Source organism: Orcinus orca, chromosome 20, assembly GCF_937001465.1.
Source record: "Orcinus orca chromosome 20, mOrcOrc1.1, whole genome shotgun sequence".
Taxonomy (NCBI): Eukaryota; Metazoa; Chordata; class Mammalia; order Artiodactyla; family Delphinidae; genus Orcinus; species Orcinus orca.
This window is the reverse complement of record NC_064578.1, coordinates 6,996,444-7,021,995: the sequence shown is the minus strand read 5'-3', so window position 1 is coordinate 7,021,995 and position 25,552 is coordinate 6,996,444. Positions and strand designations below refer to the sequence as shown.

Here is a 25,552-nt window from a genome sequence, read left to right as displayed (position 1 = left end):
TCATGCTGTGGCCAGTGACCTTATGAAGGTGATATCTACAAGTCGCTCCCTGCATGCCCTACGTGGTGGCTTCCCACTGCTCTCAGGGCAGAGTCTGGTCCCTGGGCCTGCATTTGAAGGTACTGCCCGCTCAGCCCCTGCTCACCTCTGAGGCCTCTGCCCTGCATCCCCTGGGCTCCTTGCATGCCTTGGCAAAATGTCTGGGGCTCCCCTGGTGGAACAGTGGTTAAGAATCCGCCTGCCAATGCAGGGGACACAGGTTCAAGCCCTGGTCTGGGAAGATCCCACATGCCGCAGAGCAACTAAGCCCGTGCGCCACAACTACTGAGCCTACGCTCTAGAGCCCGCGAGCCACAACTACTGAGCCTGTGCACCACAACTACCGAAGCCCACGCGCCTAGAGCCTGTGCTCCGCCACAAGAGAAGCCACCACAAGGAGAAGCCCGAGCACCGCAACGAAGAGTAGCCCCTGCTCGCTGCAACTAGAGAAAGCCCGCATGCAGCAACGAAGACCCAACGCCGCCAAAAATAAATAAAATAAAAAACAACAAAAAAAGTCTGGAGTTTCCTGCACAGGCTGAGGGTCTTCCCACCTCTTTGCCTTTGTATGTGCCGTCCCCCCTTCCAGGAGCACCTTTCCCCTTTACCTGATTCCTAAAGACCTCTTGGAGTCAGGACGTGTCCCCAGTGCCACAGCCCGGCTGGGTTAGATACGCCCCTCCCCCTCCCTGTAGCCCCAAGCACAGTGCGGTCATTGTCTTTACGTGGTCTTAGACCCTGAGCTCCGCACCGGGGCCCAGTCCTGGCTAGCCAAGTGAGCCTGGCAGTCTCCCTGCATCCTCACCTGCAGGAGGGGATGCTGATGGGTCAACCCTGTGTCATGGGTTGCTGTGAGAAGGAAAAGTTGCGTGCATGCTTAGGACGCGGGGAATTACTCCTGCAACCGGCAAACAGCAGGAGCTCAATCAAGGTTCGGACAACAGACCTAACCCCCTTGGCGGCGTGGCCTGGGCGTCTTGGTCACAACCACCTGCCATCCCCACCTCCGGCATCCACGTCTGTGTCACCGGGTGGGGTCTCTGGCTTGCCTGACTCCTCCTTGCTTGATGGTTTTCTCAAGGCCGTTGATGTTCAGAACTTCAAGAACAGAATTTGCCAGCAGGCTGTGGGGAGTCAGTGAATTCCCCATTTTCCCGCCTAACTGTGCCTCCCCAGGGCTCACGAGGAGAGAACAGCTCTGCCCGTCTCCGGGGCAGGCTGGAGATGCGTCTTCTCTGGTGAGGGACACATGCGGGGGCCCTGCCTTCCACCCTGGCCCCAGCCCCGGCCGGGATCAAGTGAGAGTGTTTTGGGGGGCCCTCATCTTGTCTGTTCTTGGGAGAGAGGGGGAGGGGGCAGTCCCCACTGTAGGGCTGCCGTGGACAAACTTCGACACTCATGATGCAATTCAACACATGCTCACACACTTGTGTGTTCACTACAGAGACACCTTCACTTAACAAAAAAGGCACAGACCTGGGGGTTTTAATGATATTAACTGCAGAAGTGCGTGGATGTGAGAAAGCCCCACCTCAGAGCATAGCACTTGCTGCGTGGCTTTTGGTGCCACTCCTGATGGCAGAAAGGGAACGTTTTTTTGTTGCACAGCTGGCGTTCCCGAGTGACACCATAGCTCACTCCCCAAAGGGGCTTCCAGTATGATTCTCTCACAGCTCTGCGCAGGACCTGGGGATGCAGAGATGAATGACCCGGTCCCGGCCTGAGGGGAGAGGTAAAGAGGCTGGAGCTGCTGGGGTGCAGGCAGAGGAGGGGGGCGCCGGTAACGCTGGGGAGGGATTTTGTTGTCTAGGTTCCTAGTAGGAACTAATCAGGCTCCAGGGGCAGAAGGAAGGAGTGGGGCTGAGGAGCCTGTCCCATCCCCCCAGTAGGCCTGAGGACCCCAAGGGCCACGGCGGGCAGACATTTGTAAATGACCAGGCCTGCAGAGTGCTGCAGGCTGAGCCAGGGCAGCGTGGCTCATTCCCCGGATAACTGACGGGACACATTCAGTTCAAGGAAATATCTCTGTCTTGTGGCGCCATCTGGCCAGCCAGGTGGACAGCTTCCTGCCTGCGGTCCTGTCCCCACACCTTCGGCCCGGCCCAGCCCGGCCCCTGTCCCTCGGGTTTGCACCTGGCCGCACCTCCGCCATCCGCGTGGACAGGTTTCGGGGCGCTGACATTTCGGATCCCGGCTGGCCGCGGGGGTAAGGGTGGGCTGCGGGGGCCGCGGCGCTTTCTCAGAACCGTCGGGCAGGCGGGCCGCGCGGCTCGACACCGGCCTGGGCACCGGCGGGGGCGCGGCTCGGCGTGACGTCACGCGCCCCGCCCCCGAGGCCCCCGCCCACTCCCCAGGTTCCGGGCGGGGCGGGCCCGGGCCTGCCAGGGCTCGCCCGCCCCAGCCCCCTCACCGGGGGCCGCCCCCTCCCGTCGAGCCGCGCCTCGGCCCCTCGCGTCCCCGCCCGGCGACGGACTCCGCCTGCGAGAGGCCGAAGCCGCGGCGGCAGCCGCCGTTGCCGCCATTGACGTCAGAGGGGCGGGCACATGACCCCGCGGGGACCAATCGCGCGGGCGCCGAGCGGCTTCTGCAATCTCTCAACTGAGCCGGCCCCCGCGGCCCCCGCCGCACACTCGCCCGCGGACGGCCGCCCAGACACACGTACTGTACACACGAGCGGGCGGCGGGGCCGAGACACGCCCGCCCGCGCGGCCCCCGCTCGCCGCCGCCGCCACCGGGCCCCCGGCCCCCCCCGCCGGCGCTGCCCCGCGTCCCCGCCCGCCCGCCCCTCCGCCGAGCCGGTCCGGCCGCCGCGAGCATGCATCCGACGAGCTAGGAGGAAGCCGGAGCCCCGCAGGAAGGACCGAGCGCCGGCCGCCCGCCCGCCTGCCCGCCCGGGCCCCTCCCTTGCGGGGCGCCCCCAGCCCCACACCCCCCCACCTTCCTGGGGGGTGGGGGGGTGCGGGACGCCGACCGGGGGCCCCGCCGCCCGGGCAGCCGGGACAGCCCCTCTCCCCGCCCCCGGCCCCCTCCCCGGCCCGGCCGGCCGGCCATGGATCTGACCAGCACCTCGGGCGGCGGCGATTCCCGGCAGATCGAGGAGACCAAGCCGCTGCTGGGGGGTGACGTGCCGGCCCCCGAGGGCACGAAGATGGGCGCCGTGCCCTGCCGCCGGGCCCTTCTGCTGTGCAACGGGATGAGGTACAAACTGCTGCAGGAGGGCGACATCCAGGTCTGTGTCATCCGGCACCCGCGGACCTTTCTCAGCAAGATCCTCACCTCGAAATTCCTGAGGCGCTGGGAGCCGCACCACCTAACGCTGGCCGACAACAGCCTGGCGTCCGCCACGGTGAGTCGCTCTGCGCGGCGGCGCGCCTGCACCCCCGCGCCTCTCCTCGGGGCCCGGGAGGCGCCCCCTCCCACCGGCTGCCCCCTGCCTGCCGCTGCACCTGGAGCCCGGGGCCTGCAGGGCGCCGGGGGGCGGGAAGAACCGGGCGCCCCTTTCCTGGCCTGGGCTCCGGACTGGATTGTGGAATCCGAAGCTCTGCCCTGCCGGCGGGCTCGGGGAGACCCTTAGAATTATGGAGAGGATCTGGCCCACCCCGGACTGAGCATTTGGGTACCTCCGGGCCCAGCGCTTGTGTTAATTACGGATGGGACCTTGGGATAGACCCCCGAGGCTGGGCCCTGATGGTGGTGGGGTTCCCTTTCGGAAAGCACATCTGGATCTGTGGCGGATGGGAAAACAAAACAACCAGAAAAAAGAAAAAACAAACAAAAAAACCCCAACAACCTCAAAACCCCAAAACCCAAAGAATTTCCAGAAGCCAGTTCCTTTCTTTGCTCTCTACCCGTCTTTTTCCTGCCCGGGCTGGCAGGCAAAACTGGGTGCTTCCCTTTCTGAAAAAATTTCACTGACACACTGGGAGGGTGGAAGTGGAGGGGGAGGGGGAGGGGGAGGGGGCAGGGGTCCTGGGCTATCTCCTCCCCACGGGGGGCGGTCAAGTTCTAGTGCGGAAGCTGGCCTGTGGGGTTCTGGTCTTGTATAGTCTATGCAGTATTGTATACGTGTGTTTTGTTGCTGGAGGTTTTATTATGTTATTGTTACTGTTTTAAAATACATGGCTGGGACTGGGTCGCCCTCATGAGAGGGAGAGAAGTCATCGATCTGTTTCTGAAATCAAATCTGCAAGGTGGAGAGAGAGGGCTGCGGTGGGGTCGCAGCGGGGGAGGGTGGCGGGCAGGAGCCGGAACAGGATGCTTTGTGTTTTGAAAGGAGGACAGTTTAAAGCACCAGCTCTGCTTGGGCCCGAGCCTTGCTGTGAGGGGGTCCCGTCCTCTATGGAGAGGTGGCACGTCTTCCCCAGAATGCACGCTCCCCTCTGGGGCAACCGTGATCCGGTTCACTAAGCACGGTGGTCGGGGCGGGGGCGCTGAATCTAACGCCTGCCCACACCTGTGCCAAGAAAACCCAGCCGGGAAACAGGGTGTCGCTTACATAGCATGTCACAAACGTGTAGCATGTGCAGACATTTCCCCGGCATCCATGTTCCCTTGGCAGTGTGTCACAGGCTGTGACACATGCTCCAGGGAATGGGGAGGGGGAAAAGTTAGCAGAAGAAACCATACTCCTTGAAACAGCTCCCCCCCGCCCCCCTCCCCCCCAGGGCACTGAAGCACACGAGGACTTTTATTCTGAATTTTGGGTCCGACGTACTCAGAACACCTATTTTTTCTTTCCTGTGGGCACACTGGTGCAATCTGCAAAGGCTGCTTTCTCGGGGAGGATCCCTGGTTGGCGAGAAGCGGTCCAGTCCCAGTCTCAGGCTCGTGCACGTTCTCAAACCTGTCCCGAGCCACAGGCCTCGGCATTTGGCTTTTCATTTGATGGAGGGAGAGCCTCAGAAAATTCGCCAGCGCGCAGTGTTTCAGATTCAGGGAGGAACTGGTGTCCTCAGTAGTTCCTGCCTGGGGTCAGCAGCCTCCAAATCTGGCTTCAGAATTTCCCCTGGCCGGGGCTGGGGAAGCTTTATTTTTCTTTCTGTCACCCCTTAAAGTGAAGGGGAGTTGGGGAGGAGAAGATGGCTGGGAGGCACAGTGACCCTCCGTGGGAAGGACAGGCCGAGCTCCCGTGCTCCCCCGGGAGAAGCCAGGAGCTGTGCTGTGCTGCCCACGGCTGGGGGAAGCCAGCTTTGGAGGCTCAAGGTGCCCCTCCCCCTCCCCCAGTTTACCTCTGATTGCTCAAGAGGTGTCTGTTGGAGAGAGAGAGTGGGGAGGAAGGGCGCCTGAAGCCCTGCGCTGGCTTCTCAAGCAGGCGTGGTGGTGGCACCTTCGTCGTCTTGGGCCTCTCTGGAGAGGAGCCGTGATTTTCTGGACTGGGGGCCGAGGGCCATCCGTGGCACAAGATTTGTCTCGCAGAGCCTTGCTGTGGCGTTGGGAAGTGAGGAGGGAGGAACTACGCGCGAGTGTCCAATGGGCTGTCCCCTTTCTCCGCCTGTCGTTGGCGAGCCCCGCGGGCAGGGCAGGGAGTGTCCTTACATGTGGCCTTGGTGGGCTTGGGTGGGGTGCACGGCCCTCCCTGCCGGGGCCTGTGAGCGTGGAGGGGGGCTGCTGAGGCCGTGGCCTCCAGGGCAGGGGTGTGGGTGGCACCACCACTGGGGACCTTGTCCCGTCCTGAGACACCTGGTTGTTGGTGTGTCCAGGCCCCCCACCCCCCACCCCCACGGGAAGCAAAGCAGGCCCCTGAGGGGTTTCCCTGAGGCCCAGGCGTTATGTAATCTGTCTGCATTTTATAGTGCGGCCCAAGCACTCAATTGAGAAATGGGAGCCCAAACGAAGCAAAGGTGAATCTGAGTGCAGCTCACTCCAACGGAAAGCCCCCTGTGGCCCAGCCGCGAGCTGCTGGGGGTATCGGGCGTTTTGTATTGGTCATAGCCTTGCATGAAGTGTACGTCATCCTTTTGTTAAGCCCTCTACACAGCTCACCTCAGAACCATCTGGTAATTATCTGGTTAATTGTGTGGGCTTCAGGCGCAAGACTCAGAGTGATTGATCTAGATTCAAACCCATAAACAAACCCAATACACCCTCTGCCCAAACCGTTTTCAGGGTCTGTCTGCTCTGATCCAGTCAGTTGGATGGTAGTCAGAGCTACAGACCAGGCTTCCACGACCACAGCTGCATCAGGCCTGGGTGGAGGCGTCCGGGGGCTCTCAGTCCCACCCGGCAGGCGCTCCAGCTGGGTACACCCCCCAGGTGGACGGACCTCTCTGCATTCCCTGCCGGGGAGATGGGCTCAGCCTGGGGCCCCGGGGGGCCCGCGGCCTCACTCCCGGGCCTGGCTGTAAACTTTGCCTTCTCTGGGGTCAGGTTGGAGCTTGCCCCTGTGCCTATCTGCTGGGCCGGTTACTGATTAAATCCTTGCAGAGTCAACAGTGCCTGACATGGCCGGTGACAGCGCCGGGCCCGATGCACTCTGTGCTGGAGACTTTGGATCCAGAAGACTCATAAACAAAGGAGGAAACACAAAGGCGCCAGTGACCCGGCTGCCGGGAGGGGGACTGGGAGGTGTCCGCCCCTCCCTGGGGTACACACGGCCGCACCTTGCCGGCGGAAGGGTGCATCTGCCCAGGCTGTGGCCTGGACGCCGCTGTTCCTCATTCCCCTCTCACGTCCAGACTTCCCAGTCCCCGGGCCTCCCTGGGCTTTTTGTGGTTGCCAACCATGGTGTCGGCTGTAGCCAAGAAGGTTCGGGTCCGTGGGTCAAGAATCCATTTTGCCGTTCTCGTGTCTGGGCTGAATTTGATCACCTGCTAGGCATGTTTGTCCTCTGGAAGAGGGCTTTGTCCGTGTGCTTTGTCTCCTCTGCACCAAAGAAGTACGAATCAGCTGCTTACCTTTTATTTTACCTTATTTTTTCTAACATGTAGCAGGTGGCATCTCAGAACGGGGAGGGTCCAATCGGTCAAACGGGGGTCAGAGCACAGGCACAGTACCCTTGACTTGTTTTTTAAATTTTCACCACTCTGCTGCTTCAATTGAAACGTCTGTGGGCTTTCTGTTGTGGAAAGGAAAAGAGGAGTCACCTCAGTTCTCGTCGGTTTCTTTAGTCTGGTGTTTTCTTGGGGGCGGCAACCTTCTGAACTTGGACTTATGCTTACGAAGCGCCTACTGGGTGTCAGAGTGCTGCATTCATCCCGATGGTGGTTCCCCCTTGGGAATTAAAATCCGTGTCCTCCCGAGTAGTCAGAGGTCCCGTGGGAACTCGCCTGTGTGCACACACACGTACACGCATGTTCGTTTCTCCGCTTCGTCACCTACACCTCCTCCTTGTGCCCGTCCTCCCCGCTTTTGATTTATGGGATTTTTTTTGTGGCATAAATAAGCACAAAGAATTTTTTTTTTCTTTCAGTGCCATTTGTCATAAGATTTTGGAGTATATCAAATTTGTTGCCCAGGTTACTTGTCTGATTGGAGGTGGTGGAGGGGAGGGGCTGAGACAGAAGCAGAGGAAAAAAATCTGAATTCCCTGTAAACAGCACACGTGGTCTGCCTTCCCCAGGCTGCAGTAAAGAAGAGCATTTTAAGGAAGGAGTAGTTTTGATGCTGCCATTCTCCTGGCGCAACCCGAGATGCCTTTTCTAGCCGCTGGCAAAGTTGCACCAGTCCAGGTTGAAGGTGTCTCACTCGCTGCTCATGGCTGGGCTTTGCTGCCGAGCTGGCTGGGGCTCCGTGGCCCACAGGTGGCTGTGTATAGTGTTGCCCGCTCCTCTGTGCCAACCGGGGAGCCCGCTGACTCACCTGGCAGTGGGAGAGGGCATTTCTGGGGCACCACGTCCGGTGAGGCTTAGGGGGAGCCTGGTGGCCGTGTCATCCTAAAAAACCAAAGCTCTCTGAGGGTGCCTCACTGCCGGCCTCAGCTTGGCCCACATGGATGGTATCCCCTTGGTGTTTTGGTGGAATGAACATCTGAGATGGTCAAGTCATGCCTTTGATTAAAGGATTAAGTGAGATTCAGCAAGGCAGCCAAATGGTTCACGGTGTCTCCACCGTGGGGCAACACAACGGGGTTTGCTGCCACTTGCACCGGGCTCTGGATTCTGAGGTTACAACTTCCTGGCTGTGTGACTTTTGGAACGTTGCTTTGCTTTCCCGTGCCGGGGCTTGCTTTTCAAAACTCCAAGGGGGTGGGATAATCCTACCTCATTTACAGGGTTGCTGAAAGGATTGGGGATCACTCAGACTAGCACCTAGCAGGACGGCCAGCACACAGTAGGGGTATGACAAGGGGCCTGTATTCCACTTTGTGTTTTCCTAATTACCCTGAGAGTGCTTCAGGAAATTCTGCCCAAATGCAAGGGATTATTGCTACTTAAAAACGGGCAGTCTCTAGAGGAAAGTCTCCTGAGATGAGCGGTGCATTTGGGAAAGTTAGGGGTATTTAGTGGATCTGGTATGTGTGAGAGCAATGAAATGGTTGAAAGCAGTTTAAGAAAAATTTCTCAGGGGGCACAGTCTAGTTTCCTTTAAAAAAATACAGATCTCTTTTTTTTTGGAAAATTGAAATAGTAACGTGCACATCAAATAAATTCAGATGGTACAACAAGGCATATAAGGGAAAATGAAGCTTCTGTCTTATTCCACGGGCCCGTGGCCCCTAGTTCCCCCCCTCGCAGGCCAGCCCTGCATCCTTGCTGAGCATCCTGGGCATTTACACAGCTCTGTGCCGTTATTGTTCATTGGACGGTGTGTTTTGGCAGTCATTCTAGATCTGTGCCTGTGCACAGCTGCTCTTCCCTGCTGCATGGTGTTCCATCATAGAGGGGCACCATAATAATACAGGTAGACCATCCCCTATCACTGGACATTGAGGTTAGCCCCAGGCTTTTGCAGTTTCCAACAAGACACTTTCCACTTTGACTGAGTGGAGTTGTTTGTGTTTTGATAATTTGAATGTTTTTTGCCTCCTTCTTTGGTGAGTGTTAAAATATTTAGTCCCCCAGCGCTTTGCAAGGGTGAGCTGACCCTCCCTCAGAGGGGGGAAGGGCAGTGCTGCCTGGGGTCACCGCGGTCTGGAGGCATGCTTGGGTCTGGCTCACTGTCACTGGCTAGGGAGCCTCCTGAGGGTTTGGCCCCCCAGCCCCACCAGGAACTGGTGGGGGGCTCCGGCCAGTCTCGCAGACCTCTGCCCCAAGGACAAGGGTCTGCATGGCCAGGAGAGCTGTTTCCTGCTCCACCTGAGAGCATCGTTTTTGTCCCCAGGCTTCCTGCTTCCCCAGGATGGAAGCCAGCCGCCTGGCCCCATGGTAGAGAAAAGGAGGAAGTGACAGTGTCTCTTCCCTGCTCCTGGCTCTGGTGACAAGGCACCCAGTGCCTTCAGCGGGCCACCGAGGGAGGCCGTGTGAGGTTGAAAGGAAGCTCAGCTGATACCAGCAGAGCCCTACAAAGGGTGATGAGGCGTGTGTGTGTGTGTGTGTGTATGGGGGAGGTGTTCATGTCTGTTGAGGTGAAGGGGACCACAGAGAACATAGTTTTGGTGCTGAAGTTGATTGTTGTGGTGAAACTGAATGTCCAGTAGCCATTTCTTTACACCTGCCACATACCGGTGTCTGGGGTGTCAGGAAGGTGGAGGGAGGAGAAGCAGCAGAGGGGTCAGACAGGCAAGCTTGAGTCCTGCCCTTGCAGCGTCCTAGCTGGTGGGTGACCTTGGGCAGGTCACCTAACCTCCCTCCTTATCTGTGAAATTCACATTCTGGGGACTTCCTTTTAGCATGATGTCAGGATTAGGTGGAGTAAGGCATGGCAGTTCATTCAACAGATAAATATCACTGTTTGTAGGCACTTTGAGGAAAACCAGTCTCTGCCCTCCTGGACTAGGGTAGGGGACAGACAATAAACCACTGAGTAAGTAATTATAAAATCTGTCTGGCCCCGGAGAAAACAGAGCAGTGGTGGGTGGGGTGTGCGGGGCTTGGGGACCAGGAGCCTTGCTACTCTGCACATGGTGTTCAGGGAAGGAGATGGTATCTAGTGGGGGAGCATTCTTGGCAGAGAGGATGGCAAGTGCAAAGGCCCTGAGGCTGGACCGGACTTAGAGATCACCCAGGGAAGTGCCCGGATCTTAGTAAATGCTCTACAGTTGTCATCACCCCTGCCTTCCAGGAGCTGTTATCATCTATCACAGAATATTAATGGGCACCCAGCATATGCTAGGTGCTGGGCGTATAGACAGCTCCCTGCCCCCATGGAGCTTGCTTAGTTTCTAGCACTTTTGGGCTGTGTGTGTTTTATTTAACCCGCTCCCTCCCATAGCGAAGAATAGCAGTGCTTTAAGAGACTCTTAGATTACCAAAACCAGCTCCCTTTGTCCGTGCTGTGTTACAACGGTTCTAGGACCTAGAACACCCTAATCACTGAATTCGCCTCAGGCTTTTTTCCCATGGGGAAGCACTGAGTGTGGGGGAAGCGCTGAGCGCCGGCGTGTTGCCCAGCAGCCGGGCTGGGCTTCACACCCAGGACTCCCCGCACCCCTGGCACCTTCACTGCCTTCCTTTGTCATGGGTTCTGCTTTCTAGCTGGTATCAGATCGGGAGAGTGTATAAGCAGATGAGGCTGAGTAAACGCACTTTGGAGGGAAGCAGAAGAGCTGGATTCTCCAGCCCCCTGGTGGGTGGGCAGGACTCCGCAGGGCAGGGCAGTGGAGGCTTCCCTGGGGCCGGGGTCCTCAGGAGAGCGGAGATAGCACGGGAACGTTTCCTGGTGTCCTGGGCCAGTCCCAAGCTCCTCGAGGCCCAGAGAAGCTGCAGATAGGGGCACACAGCCTGGGAAAGCCCAGACTGCCGCCTCGTTTTGCTCACCGTCCTGCCCAGGTGAATGTGCATCGCCGTGCGTGCTTGTGTGAGGCCCAGCCGGTGGTGGGGCCGGGCCACAGTCAGGGTGGGCTCACTGCTGCAACAGCCAGCCCCCAAACCTGGGGGGCTTCATGCAGCACGGTTTACATGTGCCTCATGTCCTGGTCCGGGGGAGGTTTCTGCCCCTTCAGGGCCTCGGGGAGTCGGGGCTGGGCAGAAGGCGTGAGCCAGGCGGAGGTTCGGTCTGTGGGTCTGGCCGCTCCATTGGCCACAGCTCAGTCACATGGCTACCCCCGAGTGCAGGGGAGGCTAGGGAACGGGGTTAGCTGTGTCCAGGAGACAGGAGGCCATGGATAGATGGCGACACCCACCCCAGGACCGTTGGGACCCTGCAGTGGTCTAGAGGTCTCCAGGGTACCAGCAGCAGAGCTGCTTCCCTGGAAAGGAAATTCAGACGGCGTGGTCTCCTCTGGCTCCTGGGTTTGAGCTTGGTGGCAGGTCAGGAAAGTTTGCAGTCTGCTCTCTGGTGGGGAGTAAAACATCTTCGTGAACCTGTTGCAAGGGATGGAGCAATGCACTCGTGATTACAGCGACACTTACTGTCCCCCTGCTGAGTGCCAGGTACTGTGCTCTTTTAATTTTCCAGACAGTCCTACGGGGCAGCTATTACTCTTCCCATTTTATAGATGTTGCAACAGAGACTCAGACAAGGAGAACTGGGAAGAAGTGGAGTTGAGAGGCAAAGGCAGGTCTGCCGCCACGCCTGAGTGTGTGTGTCCGTGAATATATGTGCATCTGTTGGATCTATGTAACATGATTTCAGCCTCTTGCAGAAACGCCTTAGTGGGGAATCAGTGGGCTTATCAGTTTAGCGTTTGCCGATGTTTGGCAGACATCCCTTTGTGAATTTGTCAAATGAGTTCAGGGAACTGGTGCTGGAAAGTGAATGCCAAGTATTTGTAAAGGGTAAGAGCCAGGTACCAAGTTTGTGCATTGAGTACCAGATGCTGTGTGTGCAAAGGGAGTTTCCCAGGTACTGCACTTGTGGAGTGAGTATCTCCAGGCACCGGGCTGACAAGGTGAGTGTTCCCTGGTACTACGCTTACAAAGTCAGACGACCCTTTGTTCCCCAAAGGCTCACAGTTAAATTGGGGGACACTTCAGATTAGGATACACTATAGCAGCACACCTCCTCAGAGAGATCTGTGCCTTGTCCTGCTGTTTGGAGGGGCCAGGCGGTTTCAGGAGGGACTTCTGGACGGACAGAGGTAGGGCCGGGGACTGGCAGAGAAGGGGCTGGGGGCCAGGGCTGGGAATGGGCAGAGGGGCCGCAGCAGTGGTTGGCACCGTGAGAGCAGGTAGGGAGAAAGATGGAGGCAGGGTCACTTCCCAGAGGGGCCCTCGAGGTCAGTATGGGATTCATGTGCGAGCCGGGAGGGCCCTGGTCATGATGCAGATGGACGGGGAGCGGGCCGCCAGCTGGGAGCCCGGGATGCCCCTGAATGGAAGCTTCAGGAGTGCAGGGATGTGAGCCACCGGGCCAGGCATTAGTCACAGTAGTGACCACTGCAGCAGTGGTCTCGTGGCCACTCACGAGAGTTTGTTTGCTAGGAGCTGGGCTGGGAGGTCACGTTGGTGGCCTCCATAACAGCCCAACAAGTTGCTGTCGCTCCCTGCATTTACAGCTGGGGACCCTGAGGCTGTGTCTCTCAGCAGACGCTCTTTGGCCAGATGAGTGGATGAATGAGTGAAGGAAGGAATGAATGAGCTGCCGCACAGGTTCAGTTGGGTGGCCCCTCCTGTTGGAAGGGGTGAGGGAAGAGCCACGTCCAGACCTCCACCCTCTGCGTCCCTGCAACCCTGCGTGTCTCTTTCACCTCCAGTGAAGGACAGCGTGTGCAGTGGGCCCTCGAGTTGCCCTGCGGAGCTGGCCTCGGGGTGGACACAGGCCCGCGGTTCCTGGCCCACTGCCGGGCCTGTGAGGCCGCTGCCACCAGAGGCCTCTGGTGCTTTCCGGATCCCGGGCCTGAGCCCTCCGCTCTGAGCTTTGGCTCCCAGGGCTCCCCTTCTGGAAGCTTCCTTCCTGGAGGCCAGGTGGGAAGGCCCCGCCCAGCCGTGGGGCTTGGGAAGGTGGCACCATCAGGCCGAGGCAGGGCAGCTGTGGCGCCCTGCTGGTGCCCTTATGGGCTCTCGGGCCTGGGGACTATGGGGCAGTGGGAGCAGGGCTGCCCCGCTGGAAAGAGGAGCAGTGACTCTGACGTCTGCCTGTTGCTCCTGTTGGGTCGCGTTTCACCTGTGGCCGATGCCTGCCTTGACCGTGGGAAGGTGAAAGAGCTTGACCCGTCCCAGCAGTCTGGTGGCTACTGGGCTTGGGGGTCCAAGCAGGGTCAGCCTGCGGGGTCACACAGGCCAGGACGGGGTGGAGGTGACTGCGGGGCAGTAGCGATCATTTCCTCCAGCCCCCGCCGAGCCTCTTGGGTGTATCTGTGCATTTAACCCAGCCCCCGAGGCTCCTGTTTACACTTGGGGAAACTAAGGCCCTGTGAGTTTCAGGTTACATCACGGCAACCCAGACGACCTGGCTCCAGAGCCAGAGGCCTCCTGCAGAGCACGGCGCCTCCTTGGTGGCTTCGAGCACGGGGACCTGGGCAGCGAGGAACAGTCACCAGCAAAGCAGTGAGAACTACAGCTAGTGCTCGCACAGCGTCTTCTGTTCTGAGCCTACACGTGGATGAGCACCTTTCTTTTATTGCAGTATAGTTGACTTAACAATATTATATTAGTGTCAGGTACACAGCGTAGTGATCCAGTATTTTTACAGTTTACACTCCCTTAAAAGTTATGACAAAATAATGCCTATAATTCCCTGTGCTGTACAACATGTCCTTGTTGCTTATCTATAGTTTGTATCTCTTAATCCCATACTCCTGTCTTCCCCCCCCACCACTGGTAACCACTTGTTTGTTTTCTGTGTCTGTGAGTCTATTTCTGTTTTGCTCTATACATTCGTGTTATTTTTCAGATTCCACACGAAAGTGACATCTACAGTATTTATATTTCTCTGATCTATGTCCATTCACATTCCTGCAAATGCCAGAATTTCATTCTTATTTTATTTTATTTTATTTTATTTTGCCGTACGCGGGCCTCTCACTGTTGTGGCCTCTCCCATTGCGGAGCACAGGCTCCGGGCGCGCAGGCTCAGTGGCCATGGCTCACGGGCCCAGCCGCTCCGCGGCACGCGGGATCCTTCCAGACCGGGGCACGAACCCGTGTCCCCTGCATCGGCAGGCGAACTCTCAACCACTGCGCCACCAGGGAAGCCCCATTCTTTTTTATGGCTGAGTAGTATTCCATTGTATATGTATACCACATCTTCTTTATCCATTCGTCTGTTGATGGACATTTAGGTTGCTTCCATATCTTGGCTATTGTAAATAATGCTGCTGTGAGCATTGGGGTGCGTGTATCTTTTCGAATTAGTGTTTTCTTTTTTTCCGGATACGTACCCAGGAGTGAAACTGCTGGGTCATACGTAGATGAGCTTGTTTAAACCTCCCGATGCACCTGTGAGGTATTGCTGTCATGGTTCCTGTTTTACAGATGATCAAACTGGGGCCCAGAGAGATGAGGTCGCTACTTACCCAGCTAGTAGTGGTGGAGCTGGGATTTGCACCCAGGCCATCTGGCTCCAGAGAATAACTGCATGTGGCTGTGAGCCTGGCTCAGGAGCAGAGGCTCAGGAAGACCCAGGGTGGCCAGGGCTGGCTCCCTGCCGAGCAGGGGGGCCGTGCAGAAGGCGGGAGGGTGGGGACAGAGTCGAGTGTCTCACCCTGGGTGGTTCGGCCGTCTTCCTGCAGACGCATGTCTGGGAGAGCCGTGGTGGAGGTTTGCTTCTCACCTGCCCCTGCTTGGTGTTGGGGTCGTGAACTCAACCTCTCGGAGCCTGTTTTCTCGCCTGAGATGGCCTGTCCCTGAGAGCCGGCTGTGATGGCTTGGTGCAGGTGAGCATGGGGTCTGGAGCCCGTCTCAGAGCGTGACTGGGCTCCCCCCACCCCTCGGGGCTCTGGCTCAGCCCCTCTCCCCTCCGCTGTGGGGAGTGCTGCTGGCCCCCGGAGCCTCCCCGACCCCCAGTTGGAGTGAGGGCTTGCTCCCTGCGAGCTCCAGCTGGGTGGCGATTGCGTCTTTGCCCGTCTGTCTTCTCTACCAGCTATTCGCCTCCGTACTTGCAAAAAATAAAACAAAAACAATCACCCAGGGATGATGATGATCTTAAAAAATAAAGAAGGAAAAGATTCTCCCATAATCCCACCACCCGGAAAGCACCCAGATGCACACTTTGGGGTAGAGCCATCTCTGCTTTCTTCCTGGACGAGTACGTGTGACACACATGATCGTGTGCACAGCGAGTAGGGCGAGGTCTTATTCATAAGTGCTAAGCCATTTTCATACATGATCTCAAAGTGTGTCCCCTTGGGCCCCAGATCTTACTTGGTGGTGGGGGCCGTCCTGGGCTTTGTGGATGTTGAGTGTCCCTGGCCTCGGCCCACTAGATGCCAGTACTCTGCTCCCCACAGTGTAACAGCCCCAAATGCCTGCGGATGGTGCCACAGGTCCCCTGGGGGGCACATCACCGGCTGAGAACCCCTGTGGTGACTTGGCTGATGTCCCACCTACCCTGAGAGGTCCCGTTTGATGAGTAGCCCCGGCTGCGGGCTGGCCCGGGAGAGAGCTGGGAGCCTGTGCTCCTGTCTGCAGTCACCTTGCCTCTTTGGAACCTGGCACAGAGGTGGGAACCGAGAACTGCGTGGGGCTGCAGGAGCCCAGATCCCTCTGTCTGCGTGGCGCGGGCCGAGAGCCGGCAGGGACCCTGGAAGGAAATCCTGCTGGCCCCGGCATTAGCGAGCTTCCCACACCTTTGATCCCTCCTGTCGGCTCCCCTGCTGTGTCCTGATGACTCAGGACTTCAGAGATCTGGGTTGTTGGAAGGGGAATTGCTTCATGCCACTAAAAAAGAAGAAAGAGAGGAAATTAGCATTAAGAAGTTTTGGTGTGAGGAAAATGACTCTGAAACCTGCTTCTCGAATCCTGTTTGAGTGTTTTTGGGGGAGTGGGTGCAGCGAGGAAAGGGGCCGGGCCGTAGCGGGCGACCTGGCCACATGGCTCTTCGATAAAGGCCTTCCTCTGCCTGAGTGAAGCCCCACGCAAGGCTGTGCTTTGGGTCCCTCTGCCTTTTGGAGCTAAGTGAACCATACCACCAGGAAAGATGCGAAGAGGAAGCTTCTGGAGTATGTGTGGGCCCTGCCAGCAGGTGCAGTGAAGGTGCGAGGGTCTCAGGCCAGAGACTGTTGCAGAGGGCAGCGGTCTGGGGTTCTTCTAATGCCCCAGTGGTCAGCAGGGTGCCTCTGGGCCGGGACAGCCGAGTGCTGGTGGATCTCAGCCCCTGCTCGGCCCGGTTGGGCAGTCTCATGTCGGGCAGGCCCTGCTCGGCATTCACCGTGGCCTTGCTTGAAGGGGTGTGTGCTGCGGATTGGGGGGCTGCAAACGCTCTGCCCCCACTTTGAAACCCAAGGTGGAGGTAGAGGCGCCAAAGCCCCTGCCTTCCCAGGTCAGTCCTTCCCTAGTGGTTGGTGGGGGGCAAAGTGGTTTCGAGCTCTGGCCAGAGTTTTTGGATTCAGACACTTCATATTAGACCATGTAAGTAGTGGTGTGATCCAGCTCTCAGTTTTCTCATCTGTAAGCTGGGGATAATCGTGGCCACCTCCCAGGGTTATCCGAATCATAAAGGAGATGCTGCACACATGGAAAGTGCTTGGTGGTGTCAGGCTCGGAGCCAGTGCTCAGTCAGTGCGCCTCATGACCACCAGCTCAGTCCTGGCTGCCGCTCTGCCCACTGCGTTCCCGCTTCTGCTCGACTGTGAACTTCTCGAAGGCAGGTGTCTCATCCAGCTGTACCCGATGGCAGTACAGGCTTCTGGCTGAATACGGTTGCTTGATGTATAGAGGCCCCAGGCGTCGCAGGGACAGAAAAGGGTCTCACGTTTTGCTGGAAACCCCGGCCCTGCCTGGCGACCTCGCAGCCGTTGGGAGAACCTCCAGGGTGTGCTTGTGACCTTGGGCACCGGGACCTGGAATGGACCACAGTCCTGGACTCAACCCCAGTCACCGTGTCCCCGACTTGGGCAAGATAGAAACTGGCAGTTGGGAAGATTAAGACATTATTGGTGGTTTTCGCCTCAGCTTTCAGCAGCAGTGCTTGGGAAATAAGATTTTGATCTTGGAAAATATGATTTAAAAACAGAATTGAAAGTCGCTTTTATTTTCTCAATGATATTGCCCCTGACACACGCACAGGGCCTTGAATGGTGGTGTCCGGTCCGAGCCTGCCAGTAGGGAGCCCACTCACGACCCTTCCATGAGGCGCACCTGTGTATATATCATACCCCTACCGCCCCCCGCCCTCGGCTCTCCACCTTTGATCCCTCCACTTGGGTCTGCAGTGACAGAGCGCCCCGTTTAGACAGAGCCCGGGAAGGCCGTCTACTTCTGAGGGAGCTCACTGTGTCGTCTTAGCTTCGCTCCCACCGTTGACTGCGACCCTGCTGCCAGGGGAGGGGGCTTCTTCCTTGGACCTCTGCTGAGAACTAAGCCCATTGATGGGTGGCTTCACGGAGCTTGAATCTGGTTGTCCCATCCAGTGTTCCCATCCCAAAGCAGGAGGAGGGTCCTCTCCCTGCTGGACGAAGATTGGGAGCTCTGAGTCCCCACCAGGCCCCCTAGGGAGCCTTCTGAGAGGTGGGGTCTGGCCCCCTGGCCATCCCAGGATTAACACTCTGTTCTTGACCACCCTTCCCTGTGCCCAGGACCTGGCTGTGTGGCCTTCATCCACAGGCTTCTGTGCCCTCCGGCCTCCAGGTGGGCTTGGCTCATAAGTGGGGACCCTGCAGGGAGATGGAGGCCCTTGGCTTCTTCCTTCAGGGTTGCTGTGGGCAGGCAGCGTCCCTTGGTCACGGCCCCTGTCCTGTCACCACCCCCCCACCCCCCCACCCCCGATTCCGGGCTTCAGTAACTGCTCCTTTCACTTGTCCCTTCAGGCCTTGGGGTAGGAGCACATAGGGTAGGAGTGAGGTGACCAAGTCCTGGCTTTCCCGGGACTGGCCCAGGTGTTTACACTCACGTCCTGTGTCCCGGGAAACCCCTCAGTCCCAAGCAAATCAGGACATTTGGTCACCCTAGGAGAAAACCACCTCTTGTGTTTTCGCTGTGTTCTGCCCACACCTTGGTATGTTGTCCTTTTGTTACAATTTCTTCAAATGACACCGTTTTGTGTCTGCCATCTGCTGCTCCCCAGGGCCCCGGCTGATACACCAGGAGCTTCAGGAGGATGGAGTTGTTTTCAGAGCCTCTTTCCTTTTAGAGTTCGTAGTAGCCAAATGGGCTGTAATGCTAAACGTGGGGAGAAAGAAATTAATCTCTTGCACTTATACTTTTTTTCTGAAAATATGCCCCCTTCAGAGACAAATGGTGATGATGATAGCCGTGGCTCTCTGCCCACTTACTATGGGCTTCTTGTTGTGTTAAGAACTTTGATGCACCCTTGTGTTTAATCATTAAGACAATCCTCTGAGGATTGTCCAGGATGAGAAAACTGAGGCTTAGTGAGGTAAAGTAATTTGCCTAGAGCTCAGGATGGGTAGGAGGTCGGGCTAGGGTATGAACCCCGATGACGTTCCCTGCGAGGTTTCTATGCTTACTGATGAGGTGTTTTACAACCCAGGCCCGGCCAGACAAACCCACAGTTTTGCTGCTTCTGGCTTGGACAGGGTGTCTTATTGGGGGTGCAGGCAGCAGATCTGATGTTCTCCACTTCCTCTCATGTGGCGGGGCTGTGTGCATGGAGCATGCAGGACTGGCTGGGCAGCCAGTTTTGGCCTTGCTGCATTTAGCTATGGCTGGTGTTGGAAAATGTTAGTCTGTTCTTTCCTTTTCCATACCACCCCCCTTTTAAATTTTTATAGTTAAAATCAGAGGCGGCCAGACTTGGAAGAGAACCTGCAGGTCATCTAGTTCTGGGATGGTGAATGTATGACACACGTGCAACCATTGCTCATTGCCTAGCCCCTGGTAGACATTGTTAATCAACCCAGGCGTAATCGATCCTTCCCATTGAGCCTGGAGACAGCCACTGCTAATCAACTGTTGTTGGCATGCACCATGTCTCCCACTGTATACATTAGGAACCCAAGGCCCAGAGAAGTTAAATGACCCTCAAGGGAGCCACTGGGGTTGTGGAGCCTGCTGTTGAGAGATGACTTTGGGTTAAAAGTCCGCCATCTAAGCAAAGTGTGGTGTGGGGGAAGGACCTGGGTTTTGCATAGCAGTGTGTGGATCTGGGTTTAAATCCCAGTTCTGCTTTTACTGGTTGTAACTTCAGGCAAGTCACATGGCTTCTTTGAACCTGGTCTGTGAAACTAGAAACTGTAATCCCTACATCCCAGGGTTGTGAGGAATAAATGACATGGAATGTTAATTCAGCCTCCAGCAGATACTGGTGGAGGGCCTAGTGTGCACCCAGGACTGCTCTGGTCCTGGCGTGTGGTGGTGAGCCCTGTAGACAAGGCCCTCCCCTCAGTGGCTGTGCCTTAAAGATTCAAGTGATGCTGCATTTCTTCCTCTGCTTCTTGGAGACCCTGTGAAATTGTGGTGTTATTGTTATTTTTTAACAACACAGCCGCTTAAATTTGGCCTGTTTATGCATCACATGACTTGCTTTGGGAAGTGATGTATTTTTTCTTTCATTCCTCATCTCGTTTCCATCCTTGTATCTGGGCCGATTGGGACAGGGAGACCGAATGGATATGACAGGAGACTGGGTCTTAGACCGTTTAGAGGGACACACTCCTTTTGGAAATTTGAGGAAAGCTGTGGACCCTTCTGCAGGCAAAATGCTAAGATGACAGGCTTATAAAGTTAAGCATCTATAGTGTAGGCATTTTTAGGGATTGACTCATGGACCCCTCAGGTTATAATCAGTCCAGGGGGCCTGGGACACTCTGGTTAGCATGGAATGGAACTTTGCCCGGAAATAAACATGTAAATGACAAAAGCAAAATGGTTCATTATGAAAGGTCAAGGTTTTTATTCAGAGTTCTGCTCCTTTGGCTGGGCAAGTGGGTTTGTCCACGTAGCATTTTCTATGCTTGTTAAGCTGTGTTTAGTCTTCTTGGTTATGGTAAAAGATTTTTCTTTTACCCTAGACTGGAGTTTCAAGGTTGGTACTTCTTGCCCCTAAAATGTTTATTTTAAGGTTTAGAACAGTTCTTCACTCTGATAAGGCAGAGAGCATCATTGCAGACGCGCCGTGGTCGAGCACAGGGCGACTCCGCTGGCACTGCAGATGGTGGCCCAGCGCTCAGCCTGCCCGGCGCACAGTGACCTTGGGCCACCTCACCTCTCTGACCTGTGAAGCGGGGGACAGAATGACCGCCAACCCCTGGTAGTCAAGGATTAAACACTCTAGTAAGCATGACAGTCCAGAGAATGTCCAAATAGGCCATGGTGGATTTTGTATTCAGTTGCTTGGAATTGGGACTAAGTAGTTTGGATCCTTTGCTCTGTGAAAGGTTGGTGTTTTTACTGAGCCTGTACGATGGAGGTTGCCTGACAGATCCCGCTGAAGTGAACTGAGTTCTTCTGTGAGGGGCAGGATGAGTACAATTCTAATGTGCTTTCTCCTCCTGGACACGCAAGACTTCAAGCAGGCTGACCAGCATAGTTAAGAGAAAGCCAGGGTCTTCCTTGGTTGGTAACTTACAGAAGGGCCCCAGTAATGAGTCCCCTCGTTGCCTTTGACTCTTCCGACGCCCTCTGCCCCCTACCCGGGGCACCGTCTTTAGCCACGCCCTGGACTGAAGCATGATTTCGGTGACTTGAGAGAGAGAGGGTTCCAGGGAACCATTTCACGTTCAGACCTGGGGTTTGCTGGGGTGATTGCTTTGCCACTGACGTTTGCATGTGGGTGTTCTTAAGCCGGAGAAAGAGTTGGACTTTCCCTTTGTTTTGCTTCATTATCCCCACTACATTTGGCAGTCTGGGCGGCATGAGGTGGTGTGTTTTTATGGCTCTCAAATTTGTCTTTAAAAGTGTGCTGTGAGCCTGGAGGCCTCCCGCATCCCTGAAGATTTTGTAGGGAGATCTGAGATGACTGTCCAGCTGGGCGGAGTAATGGAATCTCCCATTTCTTGAGCACCTACTGTGTGCCAGGCACTTATGCATCTCATCTCACCCTTGCAGCAACCCCCCGGGTGGGCAGTGTCCCCGTGTCACAGGGCTGGGGACAGCCCCTGGCCTTCGGGGTCACACAGCTGTTGGTTGCACAGCTGCAAGTCACACCCAGGTCAGGCTGACCTGAATCCATGCGTTTTTCCCTGAGTCCCACGCTGCTCCTGTGGCCTCAAGGGACTTCCTCGGTGTTCTTCATGTCCCCACCCTGGTAAGATTCCACTTGAGGAAAAATGAGTAGGCACTGGTTGGACAAGGGAAAGCCTGGAGAGTTCTGTTTCTCCAGCTCGGCAGCCTCCTTGCTGCTGAGCTCAGGTGTGGCTGGGATTGTCCCTGCCGTCCTAGTCACGTCCTAGTCACCGGCCAAGGTGGCCTTCTCCAGGCAGCCGGCTCTGGGATGAAGTTAGGGCTTCATCTGCCTCACCTGTGTGACCTTCCATGACCACCCTGGCCGGTATATAAAGGAAGGGGGTGCAGAGGAGGTAGCTTTCTCATCAGTCTCCCTGTCTCACAGGTGAGAAAACTGGGGCTCTGTGGGGGGGTGTGGCTTGGGCATGGCCATTTGGATAATGAGGGGCCAGGCTGAGCCTGAGCTGTTCCTAGTAGATGTGTACCGCCCGTTTACCTGGAAGAGATGCATCTTGGGGGTTGGTGTCACGAGCCGGAGGCACATACCTGCCAGCATCTTCCCTGAATCAGCTCTGAGTCACTACATGAGGGAAGAGATCCCTCTGGTTGCTGAGTCCACGTCTGGTCTGGCGGGGCCTTTTGAGATCATCTAGGCCCGTGCTTTCATTTTACAGTTGGGTAAACTGAGGCCCAGGGAGAGAGACTGCCCGGGTCACCATTCCTTCCCCGGCGTAGCTTCTGGTTTTCTCTCTTTATCTACACTGTGGCGCCACAGTCTTATTTAGGCATTTGAGTTCTGTGTGTGTTTGTGTGTGTGTGTGTGTGTGTGTGTGTGTGTGTGTGTGTGTGTGTGTGTGTGTGTGTGTGATGAAATATACATAACATTTATCATTCTAACCATTTGTAGGTGTGCAATCCAGTGGCATTAAATACATTAACAGTGTTGTGTTACCATCACCACTACCTATACCCGAAACTTTTCATCATCCCCAACATAAATTCTGTACCTATTAAACAATAACTCTCCCTTCTCCACTCCCCCCAGCCCCTGGCAACCGCTATTCTACTTTCGGTCTCTGTGGATTTGCCTGTTCTAGGTACATCTTGTAAGTGGTATTATATGATACTTATGCTCTTGTGTCTGGTTGGTGTCACTTAGCATAATGTTTTCAGAGTCTACCCATGTTATAGCATATATCAAAATTTCCTTCCTTTTCACAGCTCAATAGTACTCTATTGTATGGGTAGACCATATTTTGTTTATCCGTTCATCTGTTGATGGACACTTGGGTTGTTTCCATGAACTCTTTTTTTTTTTTTTTTTTAAGATTTTTTTGATGTGGGCCATTTTTAAAGTCTTTATTGAATTTGTTACAGTATTGCTTCTGTTTTATGTTTTGGTCTTTTGGCCACAGAGGCATGTGGGATCTTAATTCCCTGACCAGGGATCGAACCTGCACCCCCTGCACTGGAAGGTGAAGTCTTAACCACTGGACCACCAGGGAAGTCCCTGTTTCCATGAACTTTTGACTCTGTGATGATGATGCTGTGAACATGGGGGCAAATATCTGTTAGGATTCTTGATTTCAGTTCTTTTGCCTACATACCTAGGTGTGGACATTTATTATTTAAAGACATTCATCTCCTTCTCTCCCATTTCAAAGGGAACTCGGGTTCATTGTAGAATAATTAGTCAGTACAGTCAAACAAAAGAAAAAAATAAGATTTAACCAGAATGGGAACACCCGGGAACGATAATTAATGTTTTCTCTATGCCGGTCGTTTGCGTGTGCCGTTTGTTCCGTCCACACAGGATTACTCTGTATCTGCACAGTGTTTGGGGGTGTGGATAGGTCTTCATTCAGAAATGGGCAAACCTTTGTGTAAGGCACTGGGAGGGGGGAGGAGGTGCCGCTCGCTCTTTGCGACCCAGCTGGATGTGCACTGCCTCCAGGGCACGCCCCCCTGCCTGTGACTGCTCTGTGTCCTGCTTTGCCTGTTCCCTTTCCTGTTATCTGCCCCGTCCCCCCCCCAACCCGCTGGACCGTCTGAGTCCCGGGAGGGCTGCCCAGCACAGCGCCTGGTGGTGCTTCCTGCTCAGTAGAGAAGGGGCTGAATGAATAAGTGAAATTAACCAGCCTGCAGACTTGAGACTCATCGACGTCATCGAGTGGAGTCGGGCCCTGTTGGGTGGGACCCCGCACAGGCATGCTGCATGCTGCGTCGTCCCTGTGCCGCTTCCTTGCTGTCCCCCTGCTGTGGAGGCTCTCCCTGCGAACCTGGGTTCACAGGGCCCTGTTTACTCCCCCTGTGCGTGTTCCCTCACTGCACAGATGTTTGCTGGGGGTTTCCTGGGGGTGTCTGGCTACGGGCTGGGCTGTGGGGTGACCAAAACAGGGCCCCTTCAAGGACCTTACGTTCCAGAGTAGGGGACACGCTTGGGCAAAAGAACACCGTAATTTCAGATAGCTATAAATGTGATGAAAACCGCATCTTTTTCTCTTTTTTTCCCTCTTCGTTTCTCTCTTTCTCTTAAAAAAATAAAAATTAATCCAGTCTGGCTACTTCTTGGTTGCTTGGAGGCCAGGGATGTGTGCACTTTGCCGGGTTTGAATCCCAGCTCCTCCTCTTGCTAGCAATGACCTTGGCGAGGTGCAAGGCTCAGTTTTCTTGTCTGTATACGAAAGATAGTGGTGTGTCTGCTTCCTCGAGTTACGATGCGGCCTAACTAACGGCGACATTGCCCATGGAGCACTGTGCACAGTGCCCGTCGTGAGTTCTCAGCGACGCCTGCTGCTGCTCCTGCGATCCCGGAATAATGAGGCTGCCGGCTACGTGGTTTTAAAACGGCAAAACCGGCCCATCCAATCCACTGGTTAACGCAGAGGGGCCAGGAGGGCGGTGAGTGTAGGGGACTCGACACAGCATCGCTTCCCTGGATGCATTGGTTGAACCGAATTTGTCCAGCACGCCCTGCTCCCTGGGAGCAGGAACAAAGGGCCCAGCCATGAAAGGGGCCCTGTTCCCTGACCAAGTTGGGGAACGCCAAAGGCGAGATCTGCAGCTGGTGCCAGGAGTTCTGTGGCAGGGCCCAGCTCTTTCATTTTTCCTGTGCCTCAGTTGGGGCCAGGGCCCTCTGGTTAGATGGGTGCGATGAGCAGAACACACAGGAAAATAAGCAGACAGAAACCCCCAGACTGCCCTTCGAAGTACGCCCATCCTCATGGGGCAGGGACAGGGATCTCCTTGGGCACAGAGAGGTTTTTAATTTGAGCAAGTTTCCAGGTCATCAGGCAAAGGGCTTGGCAAGGTTACAGGGTGTCATCCGGCCCGTGTGGGCCCAGCCACTGTGTGTGTTGGACCTGGACCTGGTTTGCCCCTCACCGTCAGTCCCACTTGAGCCCTTCAGTGTCTCTGAGTGTCTGGCCTCAGGTCCCACCTGCACAGGAGGCACACGGCCACCCCGGGTCTCGTCAGGCAGGTGGGGGACGTGTAGGAAGGGCACCCCAACAAGGGCCCCCCTCCCCCCACAAATACCTGCCGTGTGAAGGTGGGAGGGCTTGCAAGCTCTCCCCTCAGAAGTGCCATTTGTACCCCAGGTTCAGGCCTGGCAGGAAGAGGAATTGAGTGCTTTCCTTTTCGGGGCCTCCCCGTTCTGCCCCTCTTCGAATCCGAGGGCTCCCACGGGCCTGGGCCCTGCTGCACAAGACCATGAGATGCACAGTTGGGGCCACCTGGTGGCTCGCTGGAGTCCGAGATGACAGGAGAGGGCCTTATGGGGCTGGGTGGGCTGGGAGGGTGGGGAGGCAGGTGCGGGAATGGATGGGGGGCTGCCGTTCCCCCTTCCCGCAGGATCGGCTCTGCTCCCGCCTCTGAAATAAACTACAGTGGGCTCATTCCCTCCCCACCCACCTGCCTCTCACGCTCTCAGGCGATGTGTCTGTGCCAGGCTCAGAAGGGTTGGCCTCGAACCCCAGCCGTGCCCCTTCTTTCCTTACAGGACGGAGCCTTCTACACAAGGTAGGGTGGGAACGAAGGGAGGAGACTCCCCCGGGGCTGTGCACGCTGCGTCCTCCGTGCGTGCTAGGGGCTCCTCACTCGACATTAGGGCGTCCATGCCTGAAACATGCGCTGTGGAGCACCTACTGGGTACCAGGCTTGGCTCCAAAGGTTGGGAATACAGAGAGCCCGAGGAGAGAGGGCTGGGGACAGCTGGATCTAACGCCCCACGTGATGGGGAGCTCGGGGAAGCACCG

General features: G+C 56.2%; 1 protein-coding gene and 1 long non-coding RNA gene across 3 annotated transcripts in view; one reads left to right on the top strand and one right to left on the bottom strand.

Annotated features, from left to right (window-relative positions):
* Nucleotides 1-1,508: 1,508 nt before the first annotated feature.
* On the bottom strand, nucleotides 1,509-2,323 carry LOC117196718 (uncharacterized). 2 transcript variants are annotated; one of them, XR_007474475.1, is made up of 2 exons: nucleotides 2,183-2,323; nucleotides 1,509-1,759 (listed from the first exon to the last, which is right to left on the bottom strand). It is a non-coding gene; the product is annotated as an uncharacterized LOC117196718 (long non-coding RNA). The 2 variants fall into 2 exon arrangements; XR_007474474.1 differs by having other exon boundaries at nucleotides 2,173-2,294.
* Nucleotides 2,324-2,664: 341 nt separating this feature from the next.
* The window catches only part of CMIP (c-Maf inducing protein), a 238,260-nt gene continuing 215,372 nt past the window's right edge, over nucleotides 2,665-25,552 (top strand). Inside the window, exon 1 of the mRNA XM_033406408.2 lies at nucleotides 2,665-3,385. Within this exon, the coding sequence (XP_033262299.2) occupies nucleotides 3,089-3,385 (297 nt within the window). The 5' untranslated portion in view covers nucleotides 2,665-3,088. The remainder of the gene's footprint in view (nucleotides 3,386-25,552) is intronic.